The sequence below is a fragment of the Periplaneta americana genome, chromosome 2 (assembly GCF_040183065.1).
Source record: "Periplaneta americana isolate PAMFEO1 chromosome 2, P.americana_PAMFEO1_priV1, whole genome shotgun sequence".
Classification (NCBI taxonomy): domain Eukaryota; kingdom Metazoa; phylum Arthropoda; class Insecta; order Blattodea; family Blattidae; genus Periplaneta; species Periplaneta americana.
This window is the reverse complement of record NC_091118.1, coordinates 8,796,055-8,819,798: the sequence shown is the minus strand read 5'-3', so window position 1 is coordinate 8,819,798 and position 23,744 is coordinate 8,796,055. Positions and strand designations below refer to the sequence as shown.

The following is a 23,744-nucleotide window of genomic DNA, read 5'->3' as shown; positions in this document are numbered from 1 at the left end:
TAAAAATCTTGGCATTTTTATGGATAGCGATCTAAATTGGAACACCCAAGTAACACACACTTGCAAAAAAATATTTTCTCAACTTCACTCTTTGTTTCATATGAAAGAATTTCTACCACTTAGTCTAAAAAAGAATCTTATTCAGACGCTTGTAATGCCCCATTTTGATTATTGCGATTCCTTACTAACTAATGTAAGTTCACTCTTAGCTGAGAGACTACAACGTGTTCATAATGTGTGCATACGATTCATCTGCAATACTCGTAAATTTGACCATATAACACCTTCCCTCCAGTTACTTTCATGGGTGCGTCTGAAGGAACGAAGAACAATACATTCACTGTCTCTTCTATTTAGAATCATGCATACTTCTACTCCGAATTATCTCTTATCGCGCTTTCAATTTCTTACAACTCTTCGAAACCGACATCAAGCACTTCTTTCTATCCCTCATCATAGAACGTCTCTATACTCATCCTCGTACACTGTAGAAATACCTCGTCTCTGGAATTCGCTACCTAATGATGTCAGGGACTGCCGGACTTTATCACAATTCAAAATTAAATTGGAAAATTTTGTCTTGTTTAATGCTTTTTAGATATTGCTAGAAGTGTCGATTTGTGTTTTTTTTTACTCCAGATTAAAATCGCAAGTTTCTTGTTTATGTTAGTTAATTAGGATACAATTAATTATACTTAATCACTCATTTAAAGTTTGTGTGACTGCAACCTGTGTATATTTTTGTGTGACTTTACTTCGTTTATAGTGTTTTTTTTTTCCTTTTTATTTCTGTTATTGTATTTGTATTCCTGGTGTTGTGGAAGAGAAGGCCTGATGGCCTTAACTACACCAGAATAAATAAATAAATAAATAAATAAATAAATAAAATATTGTAAAATGCCCATTCACATAGACTACAGACCTATTTTAAAATAGTAAATGTTTCAACATCACACACTTTCCACAATAATAGATACAGACAATCCGGTATCGGGACGGGAATCCGGTGTAGCTTAGTAGATAGAGCGTCAGCACGTAGAGCTGAAGTCCCGGGTTCAAATCCCGGTGCCCGAGAGAATTTTTCTCCGTTCCACTCATCCTTCTTCATATGATGACGTAGAATTTCTGCACGGAAGTATCATATATACTTCGGTACATCGTAATAATTCAGGCTACGAGCCAATTAAAGAAATGATAGCCTACTTCCGAATAGTTTGGATGACCAGACGTCCTCTTTTTGTCTGGACATGTCCTCCTTTTTAGGTCTTTGTCCGGAGTCCGGGAGGATTTTTTAAAAATCAAGAAATGTCCTCCTTTTTGAAGCTTTGTGTTCTTTTTTTTATCGATGTGAATCTGGTCACTCTTTGAATAGTTCATTCTCTATTTGTAATATTATTTTACCCTTAAAACTAAATAAAAAGAAAGGCATTTTACTAACAACTTCAAATTAGTGTAACTCTGAAAATATTGAGATTAGGACAAATGTTTATATGGCATTTTATTGCTCAGAATGTCTTCGGAAATAAGCTCCGTAAGGGACGGTAAATCCTCATGAATCACCCTGTATAGATTACTGAAACATTTCGGTGTACGATGAATGTAGATGTTAACAATAAAATATGGTATGGGGTCAAAAAAGATCTCAGGTAAGTATCAAGGGTTAAATTGACATAGGCCTAGCATTTCTATTTTATGGTTTATTTAACAACGCTCGCAACTGCAGAGGTTATATCAGCGTCGCCGGTGTGCCGGAATTTTGTCTCGCAGGAGTTCTTTTACATATCAGTAAATGTACTGATATGAGCCTGTCGCATTTAAACACACTTAAATGCCATCGATCTCGGCCGGGATCGAACCCGCAACCTCGATCATACAAGGCCAGCGCTATACCAACTATGCTACGCTATGAAATGTTTCACACAAAACAATTTTTATTTCGAAAATGAAGCAAAATCGAACAATGCTCGGCGCCAACTGACTGCCCACTAATTCCGTCGTCGTCGTCGTCGTCGTTGTTGTTGTTGTTGTTGTTGTTGTGGTTTCAACAGCACCGTATTCACGGAAATAACAGAGCGTTCCCGTTCCTGAAAACGTCCATTTCGAGCCCTGGTAAAATGAGAAAGATATCATCCCTACTTCCAGTTTGTGACAGCAACCCTTCATTACATCTCATAGCGATGTTATGTCTAATTTTTCATATTCAAAAAACATAACGAACGCCTGTAATAGCCAGCCAGTTAGATGTTGCAATCGCGAGGTAAGTGTGTGTCCTATTATCAGCCAGGATAATGAGTAGGGTCTCTTATCTGTGAATGTAAACAGGTTTACTATTATATTTTAGTCAAAAAGTAGTGAACAAATGTCATTGCTATTAATATTACACGTTTTGGCAGCCTACCAGTGCGTTGTCCCGTAAATAGGGCCTATAAGCACTTAAGTTGTCCTAAGTTGGCTGCACTGAAAAGCGCCAACTGCATTGTGGACAATACAGATACTGATAGCCTACACTGTGTCCCAAACTTACGGTGGAGTTTCAGCGGGTTGTATTTTTTGAATGAATGAAGGGGGAAATGTAATATTAGTGCCAGAAGAAAATAAAACTCTCATGGCCGATTTTTCCAAGCATTGTTAGAAAATTTAACGACTGTTAAACTCTAAACAGTTTGTTAATTAATAAAATTGTATGTTTTCAACACCAGTTTGGTTTAACAGATTGTTAACAGTTTGTTAATTTTAAATGTAGGATTTCGGGCAGTTAACTCGTTTAACAGTTAGTTAAATATGGCCGATGTCTCCACAGCTGTTCGAACAGAAGTTGCGAAATTAATATTTTGTGTCTCTCTGTAGGGAATGTTTAGCATATGACTGGTAATATAACATTTAAAAAATACTTTGGACTGTTTAAATACATCAGTGTTATTTTATTTCTTTCGTATTTCGTATCCATAATACCAATGAGGAAATATAACCTTACTTTGTAATTATTATTCAGCACGTCACCTACAACTTTCATTTGTCAACTGTTTGTTTATGGAGCGTGGCCTACTATAACAGGTTGTTATTTTATGCAAGTTTCATGACTCACTCTATAATGTAGAATTTAAAGATTAATTTTAGCCAATGAAAAATTGTCTTACATGTGTAGAATCATTACCAACTGCTGTTGAGTAGTTAAAATAGTGCTAACAGACGTTATAGTTAAGTGTTGGTTATCTTAAACAAAATTATGTTGAACAAATGGAAAATACATTAACAAAGCGTTAAAAATAAACAGACTTAATTTAACATTCGTTAAGCAAAATTAAACATTACTTGAACAAACTGGCCATTAAAGTTCATCGTCGTAAGTTTGGGAGAGAAACAAAAGACTGTAACAACTGAACTATAGAAATCCTAGTTAGGTAGGCTATCTCTTTACCGGGGCTCGAAATGGACGTTTTCACGAACGTGCGATAGGCTATGACCACATATGTTAAAGCGTGTATCAATAAACTTAACAAAAAACAATATCTAAACGAAATTAGCAGTCGGTATGAACTAAGCACCATGGGATGGTGTGTGAAGAACTCAAGAACGGGATTTAGTTATTCCGTGTTAAAACAAATGATTGCATCGTTACCATGCAACAGTTACGCTTTCAAAAATAAACAGAAGCTTGTTAGCAAATTGGCTTGTTTATCACTAGAGCCCGGATATTTAGGTATTTGTAACAGTTAAACAGGCAGGCAAAAAAGCACAATACATTTGGAAAAGGCATTATAAATTTTAAAAGGAATTAATAGGCCTATATTTTAGCAATAAATTTTAATTATATCAACATAACTCACATTATTTTTTACTTCGTAATTGACACATGTTGACTTATAAAATCCTTTTTTTTTTTTTTTCTTCGTGTCTTTCTACAAACCTTACATAACAAAACTGTTCCATCGGTTGAAAACACATGAGCACCAAATTCACTAACGTAAGCATGAAGTTTACTTTGTAATGGTTTACTGAATTTAGGCATTCTAGCTAACCGATCTTATACCTTCTGTCACCCGACAATAACTGACTGTTCCTCACTCAAATTTCTTTCTCCTACAATAATAAACACGTGTAGCACAAAATTGCAACAGTAAGATTTGAAAATATGAAAGCAAACAATTGGAAATGCCACTGACAACTTCTATGAGAACGAGCTTAATATTTAAAATTATAAAGCTGATTGTTGGTATCGTGAAGACATGACAATATTATATTTGTAACTGTGGATTGTCGATCATTATTCATATTACACCAAAAGTATTAGAGCTCGATTATTAGCAGATTAAGCACCGAAATAGATTACTTTTATTTCCTATTGTTAGTAAAATGAGTCTTCAAATACTTAAATTTCCTTCACATTACATTACAATTGTTAGAAAATTGCAAATAAACAAGAAATAGCCTGTTGCTTTAAAATGGCAAAAAAAAAGACATTTATTATTGAATTAGTAAGAAACACTTTTAAAAAGGCAAAATAGGCAGTAATGGTAAACATTTGCTCATTTCTCAGAAAATATTAATTTTAGGACTCATGTTTATAGGATTTTTATTTCTTGTTTTAATGCGTAGTACCATCTTCACGCCACTCGCTTTTAGTAGTATGATCGTAGTTTCTACGACTTAAAAGTTGCCAAACTTGACCTGTGTAATGGCTGTCGATATACCTAATTACAAAACTGTGTTGTGTGATAATTAACTGATTTGCCCGCCCTTTGTTCTCCCACACTAATGAACTATCAGCGTTTTTTCCTGACCTGTAATTCAATTAAGTTCGTTGCTGTTGGCAACCTATATGATAAAGTCAGACACTTGCCTGTGTATATTTTGCGCAATACGCTACTTCCTGTTTGTGTTGATAGTAGACAGGCGAATCTTGCTGTTTATTTTTTTCATATGATTTTCTATCATGCATTTTCCGACTTGAAAGGGGAAATCCCCTTCGATCTCTACAGCCGCATACAATTCCAACAATATTATCCCAAATCTATACTAATAATAAATCTGTAGCCAAAATTTTTCTGGTAATTTTCGATTTTCCAAAAATAATTGGTGTTAACATGTATAAGTTAATTAACCATCCTGAAACCGAAAATTGCTTTTTTGAAATTTTTGTTTGTATGTCTGTCTGTCTGTCTGTCTGGATGTTTGTTACCTTTTCACGCGATAATGGCTAAACTGATTTATATGAAAATTGGAATGTGAATTAAGTTCGTTGTAACTTAGATTTTAGTCTATATGGCGTTCAAAATACTTTATTTAAAAGGAGAGTTATAAGGGGGCCTGAATTAAATAAACCGAAATATCTCCCCTATTATTAATTTTCGTGAAAAATGTTACATAACAAAACTTTTTTAAAACATTATTTCCGATAAGTTTTTTTTCTATGCAAAATTTTGATAGGACTGATATTTAATGAGATAAATGAGTTTAAAATTTATATAACGCCATCTAAGGCGCTGTAATGAAATAAAAAACAAATGAATTCGTCTATAAGGGGCCTTGGACAACAACAAACGAAAGCTATTAATCATAGCCTACAGAGAATGTTTCTGTGTTTGTATGAAGTAATATCGATTAAAGGATATACAAGACTTTTAACATAACAATATAATACATTTTCACCGCCGCCTCAGATTATAGCATTGTTGTTCCTGCAATAAGTCCTTTGTGCAAAATATAACATTTTTGAGTAGGAAGAAAAAACACATTTATTCATTCCATGGCAATGGTACATAGGAGATCGTGAATTCTTAGATTTTCGAAACAAAGAAATATAATTACATATCACTATCTGTGCTGTATCACTATTTAAGTTATTTGAAGGGTTCAGAACCATAGTGGGCCAAGCGCCACTTACTGAAGACGTCGAAAACAAGGGTTAAAATTAAGTTATTAGATCTACCATAATTCAATGGAAACATATAGCAAGTAATATAAAGTTTACACATTAAAACTAAATGATATGTCAATCTTCATTAAACTGTGGTAGCATGTAATAAAAATTAGAAACATGTTAAAGGAATTGTCATTGCACCAATGAGTGGTCTCTGGACCATAATGATCGCATTTTAATTATTTGGATGCAATTTAAATTAAGTAACATATTAAACGATTTATCCTTCTATCAAACACGAATGTTCCCTGGATCAAATGTCCTATTTTAATTATGTAATTACTTTATATTTATTTCTAACGGGTGCAGCGGAGCGCACGGGTACGGCTAGTTTTTGTAATATGATTATTAAAGCCGGATTTCAAAGCACAATCAAACAGTAAAATAAACAAGCAAATAAGTACGAAAAATGGTGAAAATAAGCACCAAAATAAGCAAAAAAGAATACACGGAAATATGATGATAAATTATTTGTTTCGTAGAATTGTTATCTTATTGAAAGCTATTGTAGTATACAAGGAAGGTCATCCTGAGATTTTCCTATGTGAAGCTTTTGCGTCTGTCAGGGAAGAATGATTTGTACAGTGAAAATGTTCTTTTGACGTCGCATGACGTCACAAACGCATGTGAAAAACACCACAGTTCTTCGGTGAATTCCTCTCCAATACCTGTTTCTTCATCAGAAAGCTTTTTAGAAATTTGGCACAGTGCTTTGTAACCGGAATTTTTCTGTAATACCTGACTGAATTTGTCGAAAATTGAGACTGTGGAACATTTAAAGAACCGTATCATTGAAGCCCCAGAAGTCACCCCAGAAATGCTATAAAATGTTCTCTCAACATTCTCAATTTTATTTTCATATATGAAGCTCTTTATTTAACCCCAAAAGAAAAAATCAAGAGATGTTAAATCTGGAGACCTGGCCTGCCATTCTACTGGTCCATGCCTACCAATCCAGTGTCCAGGGAGGGAACTGTTCGTCCAGTCTACTGCAACATTTCTGTGGCTTCACCCACCAGAATGAAGAATGATATCAATTCTTCTCTCTTTCGATAATGCCATCACGAAAATCAAAAAATGTATTATAGGAAAGCTTCAAATAATCACAACAATGCATTGAAACCGTCACAGGTTAACCAAACAGTAAAGCAGGAAAAGTTAATTACCAGAATTTCATTTTAAAAAATCCCTTTTCTACAGCCTCCTTAGTACTGTACCATGTTACAAAATATCTGTAGATGCAGTAACTAATGTTTGTGTCATTATGACAGTTATCTTTAAATAACTTGAAAACGATTAAAGATATTTCAAAACAAATTGCACCATTGATTTTTTCAGAAATTTTCACATGATTCTGAGTACCTACATGACCCCCTTTCCATTTAAATTTCAAAGTTGCATCCAAAATGGCGGCTTTTGAGATAGCTGAGGGCTAAAATCGGATGTGTCACTGGTATTGTATTGTATTTATTAACATTCCATGGTATTCATATATTTCTTACAGCTAGAATATGGAACAAGTCAAAAAAATTAATACTATTATAAAGTCTTAATTTATAGTCACAGTCTAGATGAAATATATGTATACAGAAGAGATTTACAATATAGTCTACTAGTACAACACAAAGTTTTAGTATCAATTTCATGAAGTGTTATTGAATGTCATGAATTCACCTACAGAATAGAATATGTGAGAAATCAGGTACTTCTTTAATTTGGCCCTAAATAATCTTATGTTTTGAGTTTCATTTTTTATATCGATAGGGAGGCTATTAAAAATTTTTACTGCCATATAACGCACTCCTTTTTGATAACACGATAGACTTGCCGATGGAGTATGAAAGTCATTTTTTTGACGTGTATTTATGCTATGAACTGTTGAATTAGTTACAAAGTTTTCACGATTACATACGAGGAAGATTATTAATGAAAAGATATACTGACAAGCCATGGGCATTATTTGTAGTTTTTTTAAAATAGTCCTACACGATTCCCTAGATTTGGCACCTACTATTATTCTAATTACTCTTTTTTGTCCATGTATTGTGGGTCCCTATCACCACGGCATGGCGCGTCCTCAGGTTGCGGATCGAGGAGACGGCTTCCAGATATGGAGGGTAGCTGTGAATATATTGAATAAGCAGTCGCGGACAGCCGATGAGGGGTGGTCCTGCAGCTTGGGGTTTGGGCGAAGGGCTAACAACCCATCACCGTAAAAAACAGCTTGTTACGAATCCTTCAAATAAGCCTCGGAATGGGACTGATTCTCTGGCACGACCACAGCAGGGAAAACACGGGAATTTTACTGGAAGCAAGTAAAGAGATAGGTTTGGAAGTAAATCCCGAAAAGACAAAGTATAAGATTATGTCTCGTGACCAGAATATTGTACGAAATGGAAATATAAAATTGGAAATTTATCTTTTGAAGAGGTGGAGAAGTTCAAATATCTGGGAGCAACAGTAACAAATATAAATGATACTCGGGAGGAAATTAAACACAGAATAAATATGGGAAATGCCTGTTATTTTTCGGTTGAGAAACTTTTATCATCCAGTCTGCTGTCGAAAAATCTGAAAGTTAGAATTTATAAAACAGTTATATTACCGGTTATTCTGTATGGTTGTGAAACTTGGACTCTCACTTTGAGAGAGGAACATAGGTTAAGGGTGTCTGAGAATAAGGTTCTTAGGAAAATATTTGGGGCTAAGAGGGATGAAGTTACAGGAGAATGGAGAAAGTTACACAACACAGAACTGCACGCATTGTATTCTTCACCTGACATAATTAGGAACATTAAATCCAGACGTTTGAGATGGGCAGGGCATGTAGCACGTATGGGCGAATCCAGAAATGGATATAGAGTGTTAGTTGGGAGGCCGGAGTGAAAAAGACCTTTAGGGAGGCCGAGACGTAGATGGGAAGATAATATTAAAATGGATTTGAGGGAAGTGGGATATGATGATAGAGACTGGATTAATCTTGCACAGGATAGGGACCAATGGAGGGCTTATGTGAGGGCGGCAATGAACCTCCGGGTTCCTTAAAAGCCAGTAAGTAAGTAAGTTAGTACTCTTTTTTGTAATAGAAGTATACTGTTACTGTCTTTGGAATTTCTCCAGAATATTATTCCAAAACTCATTACCGAGTGGAAGTATGCAAAGTATATTGTTTTTAAGGTATTTCTATTTACTATCTTTTGCATAGATCTAATAGCAAAACAAGCTGAATTTAGTTTGGGGGTAATTTCTTTAATATGATTTTTCCAATATAACACATTATCGATTTTTAAGCCAAGAAATTTGGTTGTTGTTGTTGTTTCTAATAGGGATCTATAGTTAATTATTGCGCTAGAAATTTGCGATGTTGAATTTGGATAGGATTTAAATTGAATGATGTTAGTTTTGTTACAATTTAATACCAATTTATTGACTGAGAACCAGTCACATATTTTGAAGAGAATTTCCTCTGTTGAAGTTTGATAGTGCATTTGGTCTTACAAGTACTGGTAACACCTATAGTAATCGAAAATCAAGCATATGGAAGATATTTATGTGCTTCCAGACTTTTGATTCACGCTGTATAGAAAAACGCTACAAATTTATGCACTAATCCAGTACATGCTTCCAACTGCAGTATCGTCTGTAAGCATTTGCATTATCAAATCTTTGTATACCAGGATTTCCTTATTTTCTGGAATAAAGAAGAGTATTATCTGGTGACTGTTCTAACAGAATAGATTCCAGCACTGTAAGAAAGTGCTTTTCCTTAATAAATGTATCGTCTTAAGGAAGAGCTTCGGGTTTTCCGCCACTTGTTGGAACTTAATATATACAACGTTTCGTAACGACTTGCAGGTGCCACCAAGGGGAGAAATTCAGCCCAGGATCTGGAGGGTAACGTATTGTTCGTGAATGGAAGTCTGCACCCCCTGGTGGTTTTATCTTGAGCTTAAGTTTCGTATTCGTGTTTAATTTGTGACATTTCCCTAAGTCTCAAAAATATTACAGCGTCGAAAATAATATTTTATACGCAAACAGATTTTTCAGTTTCCTATATTGAAGCAGAAATAAATTCGTATAGAACAGCTCGTTATGGAATATAGAAATATAGTAGACCTACTATACAGAATGTCCCATTTGTCTTTGTAGGTACGTTTGTTTCGAACAGAAGTTGTTCAACTAAAAAGGGGAAATAATATTGTAGGGTTGTCTGTCTCGTAGCTAGGAAGACTATAACTAATGTCATAATTTTCTTAACTAACAGTATGCATTTGTTATTCAGTCATTCATTTAAGCTTTCAAGACTTTTTAGATGACAGGTTCACCGCCGTGGAGTAACAGTTAGTATGGCTGACCGTTCAAATCCTGTTTGAGACAAGTTGCCTGCTTGAAGATTTTCCGGGGTTTTCCCTCAACCCATAAATAGCAAATGCTGGGTAACTTTCGGCGCTGGACCCTGGACTCAATTCGCTGGCATTATCACTTTCATCTCTCTCAAATGCTAGATAACCATGGCAGTTGGTAAATCGTCGTAAAATAAACCAATTAAAAAAAAACTCACAGGAAATTTATGAAGTCTCTATAATTAGCCTACATGGAACGTTCATGTTGTTCGTTTTTTTTATTTTAGTAGGTTATTTTACGACACTTTATCAACATCTTAGGTTCTTTAACGTCTGAATGAGATGAAGGTGATAATGCCGGTGAAATGAGTCCGGGGTCCAGCACCGAAAGTTTCCCAGCATTTGCTCGTATTGAGTTGAGGGAAAACCCCGGGAAAAACCGCAGCCAGGTAACTTGCCCCGACCGAGAATCGAACCCGGGCCACCTGGTTTCGCAGCCAGACGCGCTAACCGTTACTCCACAGGTGTGGATATGTTGTTCGTGACTGCAATTGTAAGAATGGTTGGATTGTACAGATGTTTGGGATTTCAAATAAAATTGTTATTTTTCTGTCTTTATACTCCCCGCATTTAAATTTAACAAGGCAGAGCCTTCTCGTTTACTACGTCATAATGGCTTCCTCATTCTATGAGGCCTCAGCGTATAGGGAATTGCAAGTATGGACACTTCGCGTCGGTACCTTTGATGTAGCAGGACTGATTTCAATGACCTTCAAGCCAGCTAGAGTGTGAGATTCAGCTTTCTCCCTAGAGTTGGCGCTGACATCACACCAGCTAGCAGTCGACACAGCGGAAATATAACACATACAATTAATACATCTAGGTACATTATGTACTCAAATAAAATAAATTGGATCCGTAAAATAATAAATCCGTCATTATCTGTAATGTCTAGACTCTAGAGCTCCTTTATAATGAGAGTTGAGACGTTGACCCAACAACAATTAAAATATGTAACGATTTGGTAGCACTGAAAATGGAAAAACAAACCTCCTATGAGAAGTAAAGCCATATACCTATATTATTATATACAAATATTAAACGAATTTGATACATAATTTTTTATGTATTAGATTATTTTATAATATAATTTATTATATGTTATATAATACATAAAACTATTATTACAGCTAGTTTATCACTGAGAAATAAGGAAAAGCTGTTAACTTGTATTTATTGGAAGCAAAACCGTTACTGGATTATGCAACAAGGTAGGCGATGTTTGGATTCTTTGTCTCAACCCTTATATTCAATTAATATCGAGGAACTCACAGTGTGTGCTCGACTACACTAACCTCCAGCGTTTGAAAGTGGAACTATACTCCGACGGAGCCATTCTATATAATCCCTATTTGCTAGAGGCCTAGTCTCGACAACAAAGCAATTGATAGTCAAAATGATTCACGCATTAATATGACGACAATGAGTTGTTTGAAATTGTAATGAATAATAATATGTCATTACAGAGAATTGAATTCACTTGGAAATTAACACCACAGTTAAGTACTTTAGAATTAGACTACGTTAAACTAACTATTTCTGTCTTTATACACCCCCATTTGTGTGCGGACAATAATTGTTGGTTAAAATAAAATTCAGATTAATATTATTTCGTTCAGCTTCTATACGTTATAAAAAGTTTCATGTGAATCTTTCTTTTCTAAGTCCATACATTCTTACTTACTGGCTTTTAAGGAACCCGGAGGTTCATTGCCGCCCTCACATTAGCCCGCCATTGGTCCCTATCCTGAGCAACATTAATCCAGTCTCTATCATCATATCCCACCTCCCTCAAATCCATTTTAATATCATCCTCCCATCTACGTCTCGGCCTCTCTAAAGGTATTTTTACCTCCGGCCTCCCAACTAACACTCTATATGTATTTCTGGATTCACCCATACGTGCTACATGCCCTGCCCATCTCAAACGTCTGAATTTAATGTTCCTAATTATGTCAGGTGAAGAATACAATGCGTGCAGTTCCGTGTTGTGTGACTTTCTCCATTCTCCTGTAACTTCATCCCTCTTAGTCCCAAATATTTTTCTAATCACCTTATTCTCAAACACCCTTAATCTCTGTTCCTCTCTCAAAGTGAGAGTCCAAGTTTCACAACCATATAGAGCAACCGGTAATATAACTGTTTTATAAATTCTAACTTTCAAATTTTTTGACAGCAGACTGGATAATAAAAGTTTCTCAACCGAATAATAACAGGCATTTCCCATATTTAATCTGCGTTTAATTTCCTCCCGAGTATTATTTATATTTGTTACTGTTGCTCCCAGATATTTGAACTTCTCCACCTCTTCAAAAGATAAATTTCCAATTTTATATTTCCATTTCGTACAATATTGTCGCCACGAGACATAATCATATAAGTTACTTTGCCTTTTCGGGATTTACTTCCAAACCTATCTCTTTACTTGCTTCCAGTAAAATTCCCGCATTTTCCCTAATCGTTTGTGGATTTTCTCCTAACATATTCATGTCATCCGCATAGACAAGAAGCTGATGTAACCCGTTCAATTCCAAACCCTCTCTGTTACCCTGGACTTTCCTAATGGCATATTCTAGAGCAAAGTTAAAAAGTAAAGGTGATAGTGCATCTCCTTGCTTTAGCCCACAGTGAATTGGAAACGCATCTGACAGAAACTGACCTATACGAACTCTGCTGTACGTTTCACTGAGACACATTTTAATTAATCGAACTAGTTTATTGGGAATACCAAATTCAATAAGAATATCATATAAAACTTCTCTCTTAACCGAGTCATATGCCTTTTTGAAATCTATGAATAACTGATGTACTGTACCCTTATACTCCCATTTTTTCTCCATTATCTGTCGAATACAAAATATCTGGTCAATAATTGATCTGTTACGCCTAAACCACACAGATCTTCTTCTTCTTCTTCTTCTTCTTCTTATTTGGTATTACAGCCCAGGTGGGCCTTAACCTCCTCTATGGCTCTCTTCCATCCTTCTCTATCCATCGCCAACTCCCTCCAATTCCTTATTCCTAATCTATTCACATCCACTCGTACACAGTTCCACCATCTTGTTCTCGGTCTTCCTCTTAATCTGGTTCCATCTGGGTTGTTATTGAAGACAATCTTCACTTTCCTTGTTGTTTCCATCCTTGTGACGTGTCCCAACCATCTCAGTCTTTGACATCTTATGTGCGCCTCCAAATCCGATTCCTTGTACAGTTCGTATATCTCATTATTATATCTGGCTCTCCATCCATCCACTGTTTCAATTGCTTCGAATATCCTTCTTAAGATTTTCCTCTCAAATACTGCTAGTTGTTTGCATGTATTTTTATTCAGAACCCATGTTTCTGTACCATATGTTATAATGGGTCTTATTAGGGTTAAACCACACAGATGATCCCCAATAATTTCATCTGAAAAGAATATTGGACAAAGTTTTGTACGACGTCAACAAAAGTGATATTCCTCGGAACTTTTCCAAGTCCATCTGATACCGAAATCACAGATCTACAGCAACTGTTTTTAACACGGCCCCCTTGTATAAAGATATAAATGACAAATAAAGAAGCATTAAAATACATTATTCGTTTGTTAATACGTCATCATAGATGAGAATATGTTTAGTGTAGGCAGAATCTCACACAAAATTAAAAAAGCCACCCCCCCCCCCCACATTCAGAAGGGAAAGTTTATAAATGGAAATACAACTTCGTAAATAAACGAGACAAATATGTAGCAAATAAAAATGTGCAATAATTATCAAGTAAATGAGTGAATAGCCTACACTCGTACTTTCCTTACCAAAGCAGAAGTTTACAAGACTGATTTTGTAACGTTCCGAGAACTAGAAACGCGTGGGAAGACACGACATTAACATTAAAATCACACACACTAACCCGTGGGTTATTCCAGTTGCTCGTGAGCAGCTTTGAGAAAGAGAAAATACTGATAAGATGAACTCGCTGTTTTCCGTAGAAAAGACTACACGAGCAGATTTCGAAGAAAAGGGAAAATTTGTGAAATTGTATTATTTACTGATTAATGCAAAGTGCAGAATGAACATACTCCGACGCTGCCAAATATTGATTTCAAAATTTTCAGGAAATAAACGACTTTAGTAACCCTGAAACTAAAATAGAGTGCCTACGTACGTTGATTGTACGGGTTAGGTTTTTATGCGATTTATGAGGGGTATAGATGCAGAAGAAGAAAAACTGATAATTATTGCACAAATACTTCTGGAATTCCTCATTTCATTTCACTGACTCATTAAAATTTGATGAAAACGTTTATACCCATAGGTTGTAGTTATAAAAGTCATTAGAAGTAAATGAATAGAAACATATTAAAATGGATAATGTCCCCTGCAGTTTAAAAGGAACGTTAAATAAAGAATTACAATTACAATTATCATCTTATCGTCTATGAATAGCCTCTCTAGTTTAAAAGGAACGTTAAATAAAGAATTACAATTACAATTATCATCTTATCGTCTATGAATAGCGTCTGTAGTTTAAAAGGAACGTTAAATAAACAATTACAATTGCAATTATCATCTTATCTTCTATGAATAGCCTCTGTACTTTATAAGGAATGTTAAATAAAGAATTACAATTATCATCTTATAGTCTATGAATACCCTCTGTAGTTTAAAAGGAACGTTAAATAAACAATTACAATTACAATTATCATCTTACCTTCTATGAATAGCCTCTGTACTTTATAAGGAATGTTAAATAAAGAATTACAATTACAATTATCATCTTATCGTCTGTGAATAGCCTCTGTACTTTAAAAGGAACGTTAAATAAAGAATTACAATTACAATTATCATCTTATCGTCTATGAATACCCTCTATAGTTTAAAAGGAACGTTAAATAAATAATTACAATTACAATTACCATCTTATCGTCTATGAATAGCCTCTGTAGTTTAAATAAAGAATTACAATTACAATTATCATCTTATCGTCTATGAATAGCCTCTGTAGTTTAAAAGGAACGTTAAATAAATAATTACAATTACAATCATCATCTCATCGTCTATGAATAGCCTCTGTAGTTTAAAAGGAACGTTAAATAAAGAATTACAATTACAATTATCATCTTATCATCTATGAATAGTATCTGTAATTTAAATAATTACAATTACAATTATCATCTTATCGTCTATGAATAGCCTCTGTAGTTTAAAAGGAACGTTAAATAAAGAATTACAATTACAATTATCATCTTATCGTCTATGAATAGCCTCTGTAGTTTAAGAGGAACGTTAAATAAAGAATTACAATTACAATTATCATCTTATCGTCTATCAATAGCATCTGTAGTTTAAAAGGAACGTTAAATAAAGAATTACAATTACAATTACCATCTTATCGTCTATGAATAGCCTTTCTAGTTTAAAAGGAAAGTGAAATAAGCAACCCAAAAATTTAGTCAATGGTCTTTAATTTCCCAAGTGTTCGTAGAATAAAAAAATTAGAACTATATTTGGTTATGTTTTTATTTGGTGATAGATGTTTGTCGAATAATTTTCATTGGGTGCATTGCTCCGAAATTAAATCAGATGTATGAACATATTTTCTTCATTATCTTGTTGTAGGCTGTGGGCATTTAGTGATATTAATCCTTCTGAAAATGCAAGGAGTTTCAATTTATTTCAGTGAGTAGCGACTGTAACTATATTATCGTAGATTCTTGAAAACTAGTTGTAATGCACATTAGGCATAAAGCATGCAACTGCATGTGTTTAGTGTTTTTATTTTGCAGTTTATCTCTAACACTCTTTTTAAGTGAATATTTAAACTGTAGCATGTGTATTTCCTAGTTGGAAAATTCCTTCTGTCACATGCACAGAACTATCTCGCTCTTTGTATGCTAATTAGCAAGTTAAACGTGGTAATATATTAGCTGTCTATATGAAGTCGCACATCGTATAGCCTACTTTCTTCCAAATTTCTCTATGAAGCCGCACCCGAAAATCGTTCGTTCAGTGCAAAAGTTATCGTAAAAATTATACAGTATTTGCGATTGTGAAAACATAATCGTGAAAAAATAAATAAATACAATACAGATTTAACTTTCTCTAGTCTTTTCTAGCTTTTCCCTTATTCTCTTTCAGTGCAATTACCATATTTATATCAATTAGGCCATGTTAAATTAACTGTTTCTGTCATTATACTCTCGGCATTTATTAATCACTCCTGTTGTGTACGAATAGTAATTTTTCATTAAATTAAAATTAAGTTTAATATTTCGTTACGATTTTACACGTTAAAAAATTTTTCACATGAATCTTTCCAAGCCCATCTGATACAGAAATCACAGATCTACAGCAACTGTTTTTAACACGGCCCCCTTGTATAAAGATATAAATGACAAATAAAGAAACATCGGAATACGTTATTCATTTATTAATTAATACGTCATCGTTATTGTTGCAATTGCCTATATAAAGACACGACATCCCGGATGGCTGGGCGGTTTCTTTGAAGGAATGCTGTGATGCACATAACCTCTTAAAATATAAAAACAAATGAGGATGAATCCGTCATCATACATTGCGCATTCCGTTTGACTAACGCTTTTGCAGAAGCATAACCTGGGCCATTAATACTGAAAAAATTAATATTCTCAACTAACGAATGCATTTTGACTAGCACCGACACAACTTCTATAAGAGCCCATGTTGTAGGCCTACCAACGAGCTAGATACTATAGAGAGGCTAAAGACTTCTGAAAGTTGAAGACAATTGAACATTGGTCCGCCATATTTTGGTTCGTCAAAACAAAGGGGCGTGGCTCGGATGTTGTAGGAAAAGACTGTGATGAAGTTAGTATTATTGTGAATTGAGTTACATATTAAGACTATGTTAATAAGTAAAAAGTAAAATACACACAAAACTTTACGTTTTATAACAGCTGTAGGCCTATGTTTTATTAGTTTCACTAAATATAGCCCAGATATTAAATGACAAGCTATACTCAATGCAACCAAAGCAAAGCACCTAAAGACGGATGAATGTATTCGGCAGAAGAAAAATGAATAATTTTTTGACTTCGTCACAAATTTAATGACTTTACAGCTAATCTAACCTAATATGAAATCATGTAATTCAGTGCTCACCAGGTGATTTCAAGAGAGACGACGTATGTAACTAATAGGAGTAAAATATAGGAAAGGTAGTGGCGAAAATTAAAAAAAAAAATCCAATAATTAAGTTATTGAGAAAAATTCATTTGAAATTGGAATTAACACAGAGAACTTTTGAAAACTGTAATTATTAAAACTACAAATAACCTCTTAGCATGCAACATAATAATTAAAGAATAACACTAATAGAAAGTTACTCGTGATCATAACTCACCACATTTATTGAAACGATAAGATACTTACGATTAACATTGTTATCAGAAGCAACAGGAGCCACAGCTAGGTACCCTTCTTTTCGCGTGATGGAGACATCGTGTAGTCTAATATAATTTGAAACAAATATTGTCGCGTGATGGAGACATCGTGTAGTCTAATATAACCTCCTGAGACCTGAGACTGAGATTTTTTATGCATGTTCGTGAAATATAAATGTTAGTGATATTAAAGGCACGAAGAAAATTGTTTCGTCAACAACTATTTTTTTCCTTTACGCAGTTTTGCGCGAAAGCATGTATCATATGTGATACATTGGGTCTGTGGGAAGACAAACCATACAGAACTTGAAATAAGAGTATATAATATTTTATTGAATATAAATGGAGTACATTATGCAATATTTACTGGAAATAAGTGTATACACTATGTTATAATATTAAATGATATATAATTAAAACTCTTTATAAACATGAGCCATAACTCTTCTTCTAAAATACAAACACAGTAGGTGTGAAAAACAAAGTTATAAATTGGAGGGATTTAAAGTTTTGTTACTTCATATGAAAATTACGGAAACAGTTTCTTTCTGTAGTGAAGCAAAGAAATACTTTGCATTGTGTACATCTGATATATGTCACAGATGAGCACCCTGGAAATCTGCATCTTGATCTACTCTTCTGTTGATTGTGCATCATCTCAGGCATGTGAATTGCATTTTGAATTCTTGCTGCTTTAGGTGGTAGAGATTGAGTAGCCCTTCGCTTCCTTTTGGAACCAGCTTGTTCTACATCATCATCTTCTTCTTCAGCATCATCGCTTTCTTCCTCATGTTCCTGTTGAACCTCTCTTTCCCTTAGATAATAAATCAAATTCTCTGCAATGTCCATCTTGAACAGAAAGTAGGACAATATGTCTTTGCTTGGCCATTTGTTTAATTGAGCAGCATATCTGTACTCAATCCATGCAGCAGCTACAGCAAAATCAAAAAAGTGGTGCAATACTCTCACAGTCCATTTTTTTGTTCTGTTCCTCATTGCATACTTGCTCAAGATTCGATCCGAAAGATCTACACCACCCATATTTGTGTTGTACATTTTTACGATATATGGGCGTGGAACTTGGATGTAAGCACTGTCTTTCTTAGACCATCGCCTGCATTCTTCAATGGGTGAAACACCGCAGATTGTTGAGCCTAGATAAATTGGTCTGTTGTCATACCACTTAACGATTGACATTTTATCATCCAGCCTCACAACTTGATCATGGCAGCCTCTTCCTTCCCGTTTCATTTCATTATCTCTTTTCAGTTCGACAGACCTTGGGATTCGGTTTGACATGATTGTCCCAGTGCAAAAAATATTCCTATGTGATAGGAGAGTTTCAAGGACGGGCACTGAAGTGAAGTATCTATCTATGAAGATAGAAGAACCTGCTGGTAAAGAATCACATAATTTTAGGACGACTCTTCCCCCTACATCTAGTTTCTCAGGTACTGGAGCCTTTCCTGACACAATCTCCTTGCCTTTCCCTTCATACATTAAAAAATCTAAGGGAAGCCCACTTGTTGTCGTCATAACGAAATTTTTCAATCCTACAGGCTGAGGCTTACCCCTTACAAACTGCTTCATTCGAATTTGACCATGGAATGGTATCATTTGTTCGTCTATTGAAATTTCTTTCGGTCGAGGATTTTCAAGGCAAGCATTTCTTACCCTCGCCAACATAGGCCTCACTTTCCAAAACCTGTCTTCCTTTTTGAGGTCACTGACTGCATTGTCATCAACAATTTTGAGACTATTCCTTAATGTGTAAACTCTATCTCTCGAAATATTATCTGCAATCAAGGGAAACCTAGTCCTACGATCCCAGCACATACGGATTTTAGGGAATCCAACCAGAGCTGCAGCAATGCTAGCACCCCAATACTTCCTTATTTCCGGTCCATTAGTGTTCAAGGATCTACCCTTTAGTAAAACATATTTTCTGTTTGAAAACTCAGCCATGTCCTCAAAAAAGTCATCCTTTAAATAACGTTCAAAGTAAGAAAATGGTGTCTTCACTTCTGGAATTTCGGAAGATCCGGCAGATATACCAGTACTACAGGTTTGGTCCATTTCTGGTAACACAGGAAACCTAAAACCAAATTATATTTAATAAGACAATGTTTACTAAATTGTTTAGATCATAAAAGAAGATTCCACTAGACCAAAAACATGTAGGCCTACAGAACCTCTAAATCAAGATAGATCAGTAGGAGCCAACGAACTACTACTGATGGAACAAGAACCCTATTCCAAAGATTTCAGTCGCATATAATCTTAGACTTGGCGTAGCTATTCATAACAATTAAAATTCAAGTTTCACAACTCACTCATTTTTATGGCGCCAACGTTGGGAAGGATCTCTGCTACTTCCGGCTTGTCCAGGTGTAATTGGAGTAATTTCACCTTCTGGCACAACATTGTCTTCATCTTCACGCAAATCATCCAGCAATTCATTAGGTTCTGGATCCCTAATATCTGCCTCACTGTCGTCATTTTCAACTTCAACATCAGAATTGTTGGGGTCAATTTTGTACAGAAGTTCTGTAATTTCATGATTAGACAGCCCTAAAAAAATAGAAACAAAAGCTATTTAAGATAGGCCTATTCTTGTTTAAATATCGTTTATTATATGCATATTTTAAAGTTAAGTACCGTTAGTAATATTTCACGTTGAATATATATAGAATCAGGTACTCTGCCCAAAAGCAGGTACGTTCCTCAGGCAAGGCCGTAGGGATGTGAACCACGACCCGCCCTAGGTATACTAGGCAGTAGTGACACTGCGATGGTTTGTCTATCGCTTCCACATTATGAAAATAAAGGAATCACAGAACACCGAGTCCTGTTGATGGAAGATTAAGTCTTTCATTGCCACACTGGGAATCGAACCATGGACAATTGGGTTGAGAAGCCCACATCGCTATCCACATAGCCAGAAAGAAGGATGGCATAAACAGAATGTATCAGAATTAATTTAAACAGATGATAAATATAATTTACCAAAGGAACGTTTTTATATTGTACATATACGGTATCGGTATGGAAAGAATGGGTAATGACTCAATGTAGCATATCTAATACATCGAATAAATGCATACTTGTACGCAACTGCTTTTTACAGAATCAATATCTGAAAATGCATATGCTTTCTGCATATAGTTAACAACATATTTAGCATAATTCAGTTAAAAATAACGAATATAAACTATTACTAACCTGATGTCTTAGGAATCACAGCTGCTACCTCCATTTCGATGAAGTTACAAGTGTGTCTGCCATCTGGTGTGCACAGCCAGAAGTAAAAACAAATGATTGTCGTATAGCGCGAAGTGTATAGAATAAGATACAGTAGGCGTTCGTGCACTCTCTTACGAATACAGCGCGTGAAAAAATAGAAACCTATTGTATCACATATGATACAGTAGGTCTCAGGAGGATAATTTGAAACAAATATTGTCGCGTGATGGAGACATCGTGCAGTCTAATATAATTTGAAACAAATATTGATCTCACACGTGTCTCGCAACTAAGCAAAGGCTTTTTCAGAATGAAACTGTTCTTACATTATTTTGAACAATAATGACAAATTGTGTGTGATGCAAGTGCTAACTTTCCTCTTTGTTAACAAAAAGAACCCTACGCATTAATAAAAAGAAAATTGGAGTAGGCCCTATAAACACAATAAATACTAAACTCTTGATGGTACAAACTTATTAATACAGATATTTCGCTTATGCTCAGTCCGTCTTATCTTATAATTCTCTGGGGCAATGGTACCTGTATTGAGAGGGGTTAATTATCCAGCAACGAATATTATGATTTACGGTACATTTCATTTAAATCCGATGGAATGAGACATTTTTGGAAATTTTAAAGTCTTTTAAAGTCATTTATAAATCAGCTTTTTACAAAACCTATAGCGAAATGTTCAAATTAAATATTGATGTATCCGAAAAATATAATTTATTTTATTTTACCTGGCAGAGTTAAGGCCTGCTCTTCCACTTACAAATAAATAATAATAATAATAATATGTTGTGAAATATTATTATTATTATTATTGAAAGTGTATCATACAAGAATATGAAATAAAGTATTCATTGGAAACTATTCAAAGAGGCAGTGTACCTTTGATAAGCACTCCTTGCGGAGGCTGGTGGTACTATAGACCGCCATGTTTTGTAGGGAACGATCCATAGTACTGTTGGCCTCCGCAGGGAGCGCTTATCAGAGGTCTTTAGCCTCTCTATAGTATCTAACTCGTTGAGCCCTACCCTTTCTTTTACATTTCTTCTGGAGTAACATGCAGAAAGACGCCCTTTAAAGGTAAACTACTAACAACAGGGTACTCTATTATGTCATGACAAAGGAAGTGAATTATTGGAAGACGTGTATTATAACATTTAATGGGAAAATCGTTTATTACTACTACTACTACTACTACTACTACTACTACTACTTCTGTGCAAAAGTCTAAAACCTTCGGGATGCAATAGTTCAGGTGAACGCAGATGTCTCTGCTAGCACTGAAAGTCGCCCGCCAGCCATTGCCCCGAAGACAGTGGAAAGTGCACATCCTCCAGGCGTGGTCGTGCTTTATCAACGGGACTTCCCGCGGCCGGCGTTGGTCTCGTGAAGTTGTAGTTCTAATCGATAGTGATAGTAGAAGTGACGGAGACCTGAATTCTTTAAGGAAAATCGGACATTTGAGAAGTTAACTTTCCATTTTCGAATACACAATTTAAGCTACTACACTTCCTAGTACTAGGCCCTACTTTTTTATGTATATTTCAACATGCCCCATTAAATAGGTTGTAATATTGCAATATTAGATCTACTACTAGTACTGTTACTCTATTACAACTAATAATATTAGTACTATTACTGCTATTAGGCCTAATATCACCTCTGCTGTTACTACTACCACAACAAATGCTACTGCTACTAGTACTACTGCTACGAAAACTACTACTACAAATACTACTGCTACTACTGGTAGAAAAACTACTACTACAAATGCTACTGCTACTAGTACTACTCCTACGAAAACTACTACTACAAATACTACTGCTACTACTACTGGTACAAAAACTACTACTACAAATACTACTGCTAGTACTACTGGTACAAAAACTACTATTACAAATACTACTGCTACTACTACTGGTACAAAAACTACTACTACAAATACTACTGCTAATATTACTGCTACAAAAACTACTACTACAAACACTACTGCTACTACTACTGGTACAAAAACTACTACTACAAATACTACTGCTACAAAAACGACTACTACAAATACTACTGCTACTACTACTGCTACAAAAACGACTACTACAAATACTACTGCTACTACTACTGGTACAAAAACTACTACAAATACTACTGGTACAAAAACTACTACTAGAAATACTACTGCTACTACTACTACTGGTACAAAAACTACTACTATAAATACTACTGCTACAAAAACTACTACTACAAATATTACTGCTACTACTGGTAGAAAAACTACTACTACAAATGCTACTGCTACTAGTACTACTCCTACGAAAACTACTACTACAAATACTACTGCTACTACTACTGGTACAAAAACTACTACTACAAATACTACTGCTACTACTACTGGTACAAAAACTACTACTATAAATACTACTGCTAGTACTACCGGTACAAAAACTACTATTACAAATACTACTGCTACTACTACTGGTACAAAAACTACTGCTACAAATACTACTGCTAATATTACTGCTACAAAAACTACTACTACAAACACTACTGCTACTACTACTGGTACAAAAACTACTACTATAAATACTACTGCTACAAAAACTACTACTACAAATATTACTGCTACTACTGGTAGAAAAACTACTACTACAAATGCTACTGCTACTAGTACTACTCCTACGAAAACTACTACTACAAATACTGCTGCTACTACTACTGGTACAAAAACTACTACTACAAATACTACTGCTACTACTACTGGTACAAAAAC

The 23,744-nt window shown here is 34.9% G+C and overlaps 1 protein-coding gene across 1 annotated transcript; it reads right to left on the bottom strand.

The window, feature by feature from the left end:
- Positions 1 to 17,856: 17,856 nt before the first annotated feature.
- Positions 17,857 to 20,693, bottom strand: LOC138695234 (piggyBac transposable element-derived protein 3-like). The gene is made up of 2 exons (XM_069819688.1): positions 20,062 to 20,693; positions 17,857 to 19,823 (listed from the first exon to the last, which is right to left on the bottom strand). Exon 2 carries the CDS (start codon positions 19,802 to 19,804, stop codon positions 18,242 to 18,244), a length of 1,563 nt encoding a protein of 520 aa, XP_069675789.1. The 5' UTR covers positions 19,805 to 19,823; positions 20,062 to 20,693; the 3' UTR covers positions 17,857 to 18,241.
- Between the last annotated feature and the right edge of the window lie 3,051 nt (positions 20,694 to 23,744).

Excerpts from the sequence above, each read along its gene's own strand:
- LOC138695234 (XM_069819688.1), bottom strand. The coding sequence starts at position 19,804 with ATGGACCAAACCTGTAGTACTGGTATATCTGCCGGATCTTCCGAAATT.